At 46.9% G+C, this 12243-nt stretch overlaps 1 protein-coding gene across 1 annotated transcript; it reads right to left on the reverse strand.

The window, feature by feature from the left end:
* Positions 1-513: 513 nt before the first annotated feature.
* LOC142273202 (prokineticin receptor 1-like) lies at positions 514-6535 on the reverse strand. Its single transcript, XM_075332520.1, has 2 exons — positions 6141-6535; positions 514-1189 (listed from the first exon to the last, which is right to left on the reverse strand). Exons 1-2 carry the CDS (start codon positions 6533-6535, stop codon positions 514-516), a joined length of 1071 nt encoding a protein of 356 aa, XP_075188635.1.
* Positions 6536-12243: the final 5708 nt, after the last annotated feature.

Here is a 12243-nt window from a genome sequence, read left to right on the forward strand (position 1 = left end):
CCTCCTTCAAGGGGGAGGGACGTTCGGCATCACAGCGACGTCACCGCAACGTCACTAAGCGGCCGGCCAATCAAAGCGGAGGGGTGGAGATGAGCAGGACGTAACATCCCGCCCACCTCCTTCCTTCCACATTGTGGCCGGCGGCAGGTAAGGAGACGTTCCTCGCTCCTGCGGTGTCACACATAGCGATGTGTGCTGCCGCATGAGCGATGAACCACCTGGATAAACAACCCTTACCGATTTTTGAGTTTGGGACGACCTCTCCATGGTGAACGATTTTCACCATTTTTGAGGTCGCTTAAGGTCGCTGGTAAGTGTCACACGCTGCGATATCGTTAATGACGCCGGATGTGCATCACTAACAACTTGACCCCGACGACAAAACATTAACGATATCGTAGCGTGTAAAGCCCCCTTTAGAGTTTGCAATGTGACACGATGACCAATAGAAACCTGTAAACTTTCTTTTGTGGATTAGATAGCAAGTCTAAAGTGCATGTTCGTGAATGTTCACTACAAAGCACATGGCTGCACTGTAGACTTACAGTCTTGGAGCATAGTGTGCCTCTCTGTTGATAACATTCTTTTCTCCCATGGGTTGATCAATATTTTAAAGCAACATTTTGCTTGATTTTTCCCAGTCACAAAACACAGCGTGTTGATGATGCTATTACTGATTGCGATGCACTCGACGATGTAGTAAAGCGCTATGGCGTACCGCTCTCGTAACAGCAGACCGGGAAAGAAATCTCTCACAATTGCATACATATAAAACGGTGACCAGCACAGAACGTAGGCCGACAGAACAGCCACCAGCACCAGGACGCTCTTTTTCCTCGCTTGTAGTCGGCTCCGGAGCTGTTGTGTCTGTTCTCCCGGTAAGCTCTTGAACCAAAGCTCCTGACAAATGCGAACGTAGCACAAGCTCATAATCAGCACAGGAATTACAAATTCTACAGCCAACAGAAATAAAGAGTAAGATTTGTAGTACACCGCTCTATCGGCAGGCCAAATTTGGCCACAGAAAACTTTCTCTCCGGACTCGCGCGGAGCATCGAAAACAGTTTCTGTGGCAAAAAAAGCTGTGGGAGCTGCGATCACAGTAGCAGATAACCAAATAAGAAATAAAACTCTACAGGCCGTCTGCACCTTCATACGAGGCTTCAATGGATGCACGATCACAAGGTATCTAGGAAAGAGGAATAGTTTGTTGTTAGGCTGCTTTTAATAATTTGCAGAAAGCATTAAACAAAACTACTTCCTGTTTTGCAATCAAAATTTACCACCCTTATTGCAATTTAGGGTTTGTATTTTTTAGCAAATTTTACAAACTTTTTGCTGTTTGCAATGAATTGGTTAAATGAGCCATTTGAATATCTCAACACAACTAATATAAGGGTTTCTTTTTGTTGCTTCTTTTAGTGAATACTGCACTCTAAGAATTATTCAACCCCCTGAACAGAATTCAGCACTAGAATACACATTTTAAAACCATTTGTCTTAGGGTGGAAACACATCTATGCGAGTAAAATCGGTCCGACCGGGCTGAAAAATACTTGGCTGATTTTAGTTCATGTTAGGTGCGAGTGCAACGCAAGTGCGATGCTTTTTGCTCGCGTGTGTCGCGTTTGCGATGCTAGTTTCATGCAACATCTTAATTAGATAAAAGCTATTACACATGTGTCATTTAATTAACCTATGGGAATGTGCTGTCACATTCATCTAATGAGCGAAGTTACTGCCACACTCGCAAATGTGAACGCTGGTGCGCGTGTGTGATGCTACTTTTAATCCCCTTCCATAGGAAATCATTGGGACAAATGGTGCGAGAAACTCGCAAAAAAGCAGCATGCTGCGATTTTTTTCTCGGTCCGATTTGGACTGAGAAAAAAAATCGCAGATGAGAGCTGAATCATTGACTAACATGTGTCCGATTTCAATGCGAGTTTTTCTCGCATTGCTCTACTGCGAGAAACTCGCAAGTGAGAAGCAGCCCTTAAAGGGGATATGTCAGTGGGATCTACACTCCTATGCAAGAGAGGTATGGTGGGGGCTCGATGCCTACAGTGAAGCATGGTGGGAACTTGGTGATGACTACAGTGAAGCATGGTGGCCTGGTGATGCCTACTGTGAAGCATGACGGTGGCCCAGTGATGCCTACAGTGAAGAATGACAGGCTCTGTGATGTGTACAGATAAGCATTGCATAGGTTCGGTGATATCTATCGTTAAGCATGACAGGAGCTCAGTGAAGCCTACAGTGAAGCATGGAGGTGATTCAGTGATGCCTACAGTGAAGAATGACAGGGGCTTGGTGAAGCCAACATTGAAGCATGGCATGGGCTCAGTGATGGTCTACAATGAAGCATGGAGGGGATACAGTAAGTCTACTAGGCATTGCTCCCACCCAGCCAGAATCCTACTCCACACTGATTAGGGGCAATACCCCGAAACAGCTGTCTGTGGATGGATACCTGGCCTTGGCATTTCCCTTGTCATATCTTTAAACTTGTCAAAAAGTTGGATATTGACTATACGGGCCACTTAATATGGTAGTTATGGTGGTCTCCTAAAAAGAGTCACCCCTTGGCTGGGCCCTTCCCGGAGGGATATCTGGCTGGTTTCTGTGTTGAGACTCCTAACAGAGGCTCCACGGACCTTTTTGATTTGCATATTTCCCAGGGGGCAATGTACCTAGGATTTCACTGTCTTGAGCGCCCTCGCTGGCTGCCGGCAGTGTTTTCTCTGGCTGGTCTCCCCGAGATCAGTGATTGTTTTGTTTTGTGGGGATACAGTAAAGTCTACAGTGAAACATGACACTGGCTTAGTGATGTCTACAGTGAAGCGTGGGGGGCTCAGTGATGTCTACAATGAAGCATGACAGTGGCTCAGTGATGATTACAATGAAGCATGGAGGGGATTCAGTAAAGTCTACAGTGAAGCATGACGCTGGCTTGGTGATGTCTACAGTGAAGCGTGGCAGGGCCTCAGTGATGTTTACAGTGAAGCATGGCGGAGGCTCAATGATGTCTACAGTGAAGCATGGTGGGGCTTGGTGATGTCTACAGTGAAGCATGACGCTGGCTTGGTGATGTCTACAGTGAAGCGTGGCAGGGCCTCAGTGATGTTTACAGTGAAGCATGGCGGAGGCTCAATGATGTCTACAGTGAAGCATGGTGGGGCTTGGTGATGTCTACAGTGAAGCATGGCGGTGGCTTGGTGATGCCTACAGTGAAGCATAACAGCAGCTCAGTGATGCTTTGGGGTTGCACTGCTTTCTCTGTAACTGGAAACCTGCAGTGTGTGGAAAGCACAATGGACTCAATCAAGTATCACGAAATCGTACGAAAAAATGACTTGTTTTCTGTGAGGGTGCTAAAGCTTGAGCGACTGTTACGCTCGCTGGGCGAGCAGGGGTTTTAGCAAACCCACTTGGTCACAGCACACAGAAATCCCAGAGGGGCTTGACTACACAACCACCCATGGTTTTCACTAGATCCTCTAATGGTGAGAGTGTTACGCTGCAGGCGTGAGACCGGGTGCCACTTGGGAAGACTGATGTATTGTGACAGCTGGCTCTAGGGGTACGAGAGCGACAGTCTCTGGAGATAGGTAACAGCGGCAGCAGGAGCTGGTGTGGATACTTCACATCAGCGGGTACCGTGGTTTGCAACTGAGGTGGCAGCTTGTAGTAGCAGTGGCAGGTTAGGGATATCAACAGCAGTACTCTGAAACACAAACATGTCAGCAGTGGAAACTAGCACAATAAAGCAGCAGCAGAGACAACAGCCTAGTGCTAGGGGACCTGAGAACTAGCAACATATAAGACTCATTGACCAGGCACTTCCTAAAGGGAGGAAGTACTTAAAATGCCTCCAGCATCTCAGCTGACCTAAGAGGCACTTCCGGGTTAAGGGAAGTGCCTCCTTTTTTAAGAAAGGCGTGTGGCCGTATCCTTAAGGAAGAAGCAGGAAGCCTGTGATGAGTACACAACCTTTGGGATACAGCAGCATGGTATGGGAACGGGGCGGCCACTGCAGAAGGGCCAGACGGGTGAGAGGGTCGACGTCCCCGGTGGTGGAAGGGGGCAGGACTGTGTGGGCTCTAATCTGACATTAGATGTTACAATAAGGCTCTGTGCGCACTGGGAAATGGAATTTTCTTGAGAAAATTCCGCATCCTCTCAAAGATTACCGCACCCACGGTAAAAAACCGCGGGAAACCGCACCCGAAAACCGCATGCGGTTTGCCGCGGCTTTACCGCGGTATTATTCGCGGTATTGCCGCGGTTTTGCCGCGTGCGGGTTGGGATGTGCTTTATTGCATTCAATGCAATAAAGCACATTGAAGAAAAAAAAAAAATACATTTAATTCTGATAGTAGATAGACAGAAGAATAGATAGAGGGATAGATAGATAGACAGACAGAGAGATAGATAGATAGATAGAGGGATAGATAGATAGAGGGATAGATAGATAGAGAGATAGATGACAGATCGCTACATTTCCCACGGTCGGCAGTGAGTTCACATTACCGGCCGTGGGAAATGACCGATAATTACCTCTGCTGTCTGCTGCATTCAGCCTGTCTGTGACAGTCGCGGCTGGATGGAAGCAGTGCAGGACGTCGGAGCCGGAGCTGTGGATGTCGGAGCGGTGGATTACGCCGGAGCTTTGGTGCGGGAGGGGTTAATAAAATGGTGAACGAGGCTTGTTGGTTTTATTTAAAATAAAGGATTTTTCGGTGTCTGTGTTTGTTTCACTTTACTTACGGGTTGATCATGTCAGCTGTCTCATAGACGCTGCCATGATCAAGCCTGGGGTTAATGGCGGTGGTCCCCCATCACCATTAACCCCTTGTATTACCTTGTCACCACTGCTACACGGTGGCAAGAAGAGCCGAGGACACGCCGGCAGTGCCGCATATAGCATGCGACAGTGCCGGGGCAGCTGCGGCTGATATTCTCGGCTGCCGGAGGGGGAGTGAGGCGGGGGACATTACCCCTGCCCCTCTCCCTCCCCAGCCTGAGGATACCAGGCCGCCGCTGTGTGCTTACCTCGGCTGGAAGGTAAATATGCAGCGGAGCCCACGTTCTTTTTTTTTCTATATTTCCGTTTTCTTTCTATGTGTGTTCTATGTGTCTGTGTCTATGTGATCTATGTCTGTGATGTGTGTTCTGTGTCTGATGTGTGTGTTTACTCTGCACGACTTCCTGTTCCTGTAATGACATCACTTCCCTGCAAAACCGCAAGCAAGTGATGCACATTACCGGAGGTAAACCGCAAAATACCGCAGGGAATAACGCAGGAAAACGCAGTGAACCGCACAGAATTTGCTGCCTGCGTTATTCCCTGCGGGATTTCATGATTAACATTGAGTCAATGGAGTGAAATCCCGCAGCGATGTGCGGAAAAGAAGTGACATGCACTTGTTTTTGCTGCGGGATTCCCGCAGCAAAACATGCAGCTGTCAAATTCCGCCCAGTGCGCACAGGATTTTTTTTCTCCATAGGATTTGCTGGTGATTCACTGCAGAGATGTTATGAACATTTTCTGCAGCGAAACATGCAGCAAATCCGCGGCAAAATCCGCGAAAAATCCGGTAAGTGCGCACATAGCCTAAGACAGTGATCCTAAGTCCACCAAGGCTTGGTTTCAGGAGAAGTCCTGGAACATTCTGGAGAGACAATAACATCCACCTGATTGCAACCCCAAATAAAATCTTTGGTGGGATGTGACAAAGGAGCACGAAAACGCAGGAATATTAATGAACTAGAGGTCATTGCCAATGGGTAATGGGCTGATTCCTCAATAATGCTGCCTGACATATTTGCTGTAGATCGTAACAGCCAAAGGTGCTCTACTAAGTTCTGAAGACGCTTGTCATGAAGGGGTGAATCATTTTGAGACTGCAGTAGTCAGTAAAAATGTCATTTTGTGCTGAATTTGGAGAAACCACGTCGTAAAAGTTATATTCGACTATTTACTTTGTTCTCCTTCGGTTTATTACTATCGATTTTTACATTTTGCTAATAAATCTGATTTCCCAAGAAATGGAGTGAATAATTTTGATTGCAATTGTATTTTGGTACTACAGACTTGGTCAAAAAGTTAACATATATTTTGTAACCATCGGACTCACCTGTCTATGGCAATGGCGAGGAGTGCATTAGTTGAGACATATAGAGAAAGCATCCTCAAATAGATCACTGACGAACAGATTATATGACCAAAGGCCCATGACTGTTCACGCACCACATAATAGTCTATCTCGAAAGGACAGCAGATTACAGCTACAAGGAGGTCAGATATTGCCAAGTTGGCAATCAGAATATTAGTCACGTTTTGCATGTTCTTATACATGACTAAGTTCAAGATGAAAAACAGATTTCCTCCACCACAGATTAGTATGACACAGACAAGGGTCACGCCGATAAACAACCTGACCACAAATAGGACGTTTTCACTTGGCTTTGGACCTTCTTCTTCGAGCAAGAAATATGTGTCCTCCAGACTTCGATTCCATGAGTCTGCCATTGATATTGATCTGGATGTGTTGGTTTCTTGTCCTTTTTTGAGCTTTTCCCTATGGAAACCAATGTACAACTTACTTTGTGCAAAAGGAATCATTGAATCATAGAATGGTAGAGTTGAAAGGGACCTCAGGGGCCATCAGGTCCAACAGGCTTTCCTAAATCATCCCAGCTAAATGTTACGCTTGAAGCTTTCCATTGATGGAGAGCTCACCACCTCCCGTGGTCGCCTGTTCCACTCCCTGACTGCCCTCACTGTCAGAAAGTTTTTCCTGTCTCATTATTGTCTTTCTAAAAGCTATATAATAATGATAGTTAAGAAAATAAGAATCTTCCGTTTCTATTGCCCTTTTTAAAACAAAATTCACTTGCATATCTGACTGTAGCGCTGGCTTCCCTGCCCTCCTTGCTCTTCTCCCCGCAGGGACGCTCACTCACTCACCGCCGCGGCCGGCTAGTTCCACACTGCCCGACATCTCCGAGGCGCTCCACATGGGTGCCTCTTGCTTCACCCTCCCGGGACCTCCGTGAACTCTCCTAGTGCACGTGCACTGATGCCCTTCTCTTAAAGGGCCAGCGCATCACTCCCAAGAAGTGCCTCTCAGTCTATCATTGAGAGGCACTGTGTACTTAAAGTATTCTCCCACTAGGGATGGTGCCTGATCAACGTTCTTGTTTAGTTAGTTAGTGGTTTGTGCCCTAACGAGCTAGTTGTCAGGTCGCCTTGTCCGTCCTATCCTGTTCCGTTTTGTCCTGCCTGTACCTGGTTCCTGTCCATCCTGTCCTGTTGGTACCTGCTACCTTTCCATCCTGCCCTGCTGGCTCTGGTGACTCTGCCTGTCCATCCTGGCCATGCCATCTGCCTCAGACACTCTCGTAGTCCCAGCCTTGCTAGTAACTCTGCCTATTGGTCCTGGCCATTCCATCTGCCTTAGCCACTCCGGAGGTTCCTGTCCTGTTAGTAAATCTGGCAGTCTGTCCTGTCCGTACTGTCTGCCTTGGTGATCCCTGTCAACACTAGAGTCTCAGCCTGTCTGCACCTTTGTCCATTCTTGCCCTGGGGGTCAGCTGCTACAGTCCCGGTCTTTACCCACTGGGAGTAGCACCTGGCGTCTGCCTCGTGGTGGGCGCTTAGTTAAGCCACTTCAACTAAGGGTAGGCCCGAGGTCCCCCTGTGGTCCAATGGGTCCACTCCAGCTAGCCGCTTTGCCATCTCAGGTGGCGAGCGTTACACCGATGTTCTATAAAACAATAAAATAAAATACTTGCTCCCTTACTTCTTAGATTTCTAATTTCCATACCTTTCTGGCAAAACCTCTGGAGCCTTATTGAGCCATAATTATATAACGCATCTAAAAAAAAAATATTGTTCATACTTAAAGGGGTTGTCGATCTTTGGATAGGTCATAAATATTAAAGGGCACGTTACACGCTACGATATATCAAACGATATGTCGTCGGGGTCACATCGTGATGCACATCCGGCATCGTATGACATATCATAGCATGTAAAACAAATGAGCGACTGTGAACGTGCAAAAATACTCACCTTATCGTTGCTCGTTGACACGTCGCTCATTTTCAAAAAATCGAACGTCCTCTTGTGCTCCGGTTGTTCATTGTTCCCGAGGCAGCACATATCGCTCCGTGTGACACCCCGGGAACGATGAACTGCAGCTTACCTGCGTCCTCCGGCAATGCGGAAGGAAGGAGGTGGGCGGGATGTTACGTCCCGCTCATCTCCGCCCCTCCGCTTCTATTGGCCGGCCGCTGTGTGACGTCGCTGTGACGCCGAACGTCCCTCCCCCTTCAGGAAGAGGATGTTCGCTGCCCACAGCGAGATTGTTTGGAAGGTAAGTACGTGTGACGGGGTTTACGACTTTGTGCGACACGGGCAAGAAATTGCCCGTATCGCACAAACGATGGGGGCGGGTGCGATCGCACATGCGAACGCACGATAAATTGATACGTGTAAAGCAGCCTTAAGTCAGTAGTAGTGATGGGTGAATAATAAAATATGCATGTTCAGATTATTTGTTCAAAATAACTAGTACTACTCCAGTATTCGCCACAAATAACAAGCCTAATGTAAGTCAATGGGGAACCCAAGCATTTTTCTGGGAAATCTTAAAATGCTGGGGTTCTCCATTGACTTTCCATAGGTTCGATATTCATGACAAATATTGGAATAGTACTAGATATTAGGTACAAATATCCTGAATTTTACTATTCGCCCATCACTAGTGAGCAGAGGTCCAAAGCTCGGCACTAAAGAGTGTACAGAGCTGTGTCGCTTTCCTTCATATGTTAGTTACATTCGTCCGCTACCATCGCTGATAACAGTTGATCTAATTGGGTGTCAAGTATTGGATTTCCATAAATCTAATTATGTTCAAAGAAAATGGAGAAGCCATTTATACAATACATATCCCCAGTTTGTGGCTGCCATGTTTATTTAAAGGGGTTGTCCAGAATTTTTTTTCCTATGGGATTAGGCACATATCATCAGGAAGTTGCTAACTACATGCCTGTGCTGCCCTGTGGCGATCTCTGCTTCCTCAGAGCGGCCACGGACCATTCCTACCGGTAGATTCTCCTTCTTCTTGTGACGTCATGTCCACAGGTCAGTTCCTTCTCTTCTGCTCTGCTCTGTCAATGGGCCCTCACCGGAGACGTCATATTGATTGATAGCCGGCTCAGCCTAACGTAGTGGGTAGCTGGCTGTCAATCAACATGACATTGGCAATGATGCTCAGTCAACAGAGCGGAAGAGAAGGAACTGCTCTGTTGACGTAACCTCACAGGAAGCAGAATCGAATGTCCTTTTACCACTCTGAACCAGGAGAGATTGTTGCAGGACATCACCGCGGAGTGTTGTGGGAACTCGCTTTGTAGACTGGAAGTTTTGTTAGAAAGTTAGGACCTTTAGCCTGGGATTAGGGAAATTTATCAGCATTTTTGTCAATAAGTTATATTTAGTAAAATAATCAGTTTTTAGTTGCCTATTGTTTTCTTAGATACAAAAAGGCAACCAAAGTGTTAGGTACGCTTTAAGCTGGCATTAGACCTGCAATAGCTAACAATTGTATAGCCCTGACTTTTCTACAAACATGCATACTCAGATTGGCTGCAGCAGTCAGGTGCGCTATTGTCATCATAACATCACTGCTGCAGCCAGTCATCAAAGATTAGAACAGAGGAGATGCAGCAATAAACCCGAGGAGGGTGAGTATTGCTGCAGTTATTGTTTTCAACCTTTTGTAAAACACATAAAACACATAGCAAAAAGTTCGGCTCTCAAAGAACTCGCATTACCTGTGCGCTGTGAAACCTCAACTGAAATCCCAAGTCTCTTCTCTGCACAATCCTGAAGGCAGCTGTGGAGGAAAACTGGTAAATAATGTAACAAGATAAGCTTCATGTAAAAAATAAAAATAAAATAAAAACTGCAATACTACTTCCTTCAAAAAGGGATATTTTCTGTTACTAAAATTTAGATAAACCCCCTACAGTAGCAAGCCCTTAGGCTATGTTCACACATTGCGTTTTGCTGCTTTTAGGCATTTTTTTCATGCATTTTATGCAAATTAGCAGCTTCTTTTTCAGTACCAGCAAAAGTTATGAGATCCCAATAAAATGGCGTCGAGATAGCGGTTTGCGTATGCGCGGACTCTGGCGCCAACAACAGCAATGGCAGCGCGGTCCGAGATTAAAATAAACAAAAGGGGGCAAATCATAGAGGACGCTGGAGGAGGATTTTACAGCGAGGACCCGACCCACAAAAGCCTGCCCCCGTTGAACCTGTCAATCAAAACGCAGGGCATTTCTGCAACTTTTATTAAAGATATTTCTGCAACCAAGCATCCGATCTTTCTATAACAGGTATGGATTCAGCATCCTAGCGCCTGTATAGCACTGTCTTTACCTCATATAGCAAAATCCTGGTGGCTGGTTCTCTTTAAATGTACTATAGACAAATGACACACTAAAAACACAGGTTAAAAAAAACTGCTTTTTGGACTTTTTTTTTTACTGCCAAGGAAGCAGGTTTGCTGCAGAAAAAAAACTGCAAAAAAGCAACATACCTGTTAATAGTTAAACCCAGCTTTCATCTTTTTATACATGAGTTTCCAATGACACTCAAAAGCATATATATACAGTGTATATATATATATATATATATATATATATATATATATATAATCTATATGGTCACGCTGTATGACTGCGGAAGATACTTGTTTGTTTTTCTTAACATATGTATATATATATATACATAAATATATATATATACATATATAAATGAAAAAAGTGTTTATGTAGATATACAAACACACACATATATATATATATATATATATATATATATATATATATACTGTATATATATATATATAATATGCATAACAAACCCAAGTGTATATACTGTGTGTGTATATATATATATATATATATATATATATATATGTATATACTGTGTGTGTGTGTATATATATATGTCGCGGGCGGGGAGGAGGGTGTCAGCACACCGCGCTCACCCCTTCTGCTCGGGTCCGGCAGCTGCTCAGTGGTGGCTCGAGCTGTAGGCCGGATCCCGGGGGTTTCTCGAGCGACACTCCTCGCCCGTGAGTGAAAGGGGTGTTTTGGGATGTTGGGATAATGTCCGTGACGCCACCCACGGTTGTGGTGATGTGTAGCACCACCGCTGCTCAATGCGGGGATCCCGGGGATGGTGATGGGGAGCAGCCAGGTGTTGTGTTGCCCCTCCGTGGGTAGGGGTTGGTGGTCCCGGGGCCCGGTGATGGCTTGTGAGGTGCGGGGCCTGGTGGGCGCAGGGACGCGGGGGCAGCGCTGTGCCTTGCGGCACTATGGTACTCACTCAGCCTGAGACTTGGACACAGTTTGTACGGTAAACCAAACGGCTGGTAGGACGGTCCCACAGACGGCTGCTTTGCTTCCCCGGTAGGTGACGGTGATGTCTCTCTTCCCTGCACCTGTATGTACGGATGGTTGCGATGGGTCCCCACCGGTAACCCGCTCCCCGGCTTCAAGCTGGGCCGGAGGAGCACTACACTTTGCCCGCAGGCGCTGGCCCTCAGAGACTGGTGCCCTGGCGGTGGCGGTGCCTCTGTTGTACGGGTTGGGCTGTTGCCTTCAATCGGGACTTGGTTGTTGGGGGAATCTACGTCCCCTTCACTGACGGATTCGGCAAATTTGGCGACTCCTAGCCTTGCCGGGGTCCGAGAGGCCCCTGCCCTGGTGCTGACTGTCCTTCGGAACACTGCTCCAGACCACCGGGCACACAGCCAACGGGGTCCTTCCAGGAACTTCCAAACGGTCCCCCTCCGGACAGTCACCGCCGTCGCTGACCTTGCTGTACTGGCCCTACACAAAGCTGGGCTCTCAGGCTTTCCTTTCTTCTTGTCACCTCACTTGCTTTCCTCCTTTACCACTTCTCTCTCTTTACTCTCACTTAGGTGTTTACACTTGCCCTCCCTGGGCTCTAACTCGATGTTTACTCAAGCCCTGCCTGGGCTAATCTGCCTGACACTTCCTGCCTCCAGAGCTGTGAGCTCCTTGGTGGGCGGAGCCAACCGCCTGGCCCACCCCCTGGTGTGCATCATCAGACTCCTGGAGGAAGGCAACAAGGATTTTTGGTTCAGCTTAGGTGTGCCTACCTGGGATGTGGGGTGTGGTGGTGTGTGACCTGTG

Source organism: Anomaloglossus baeobatrachus, unplaced genomic scaffold (genome assembly GCF_048569485.1).
Source record: "Anomaloglossus baeobatrachus isolate aAnoBae1 unplaced genomic scaffold, aAnoBae1.hap1 Scaffold_3597, whole genome shotgun sequence".
In the NCBI taxonomy this organism is placed as follows: Eukaryota; Metazoa; Chordata; class Amphibia; order Anura; family Aromobatidae; genus Anomaloglossus; species Anomaloglossus baeobatrachus.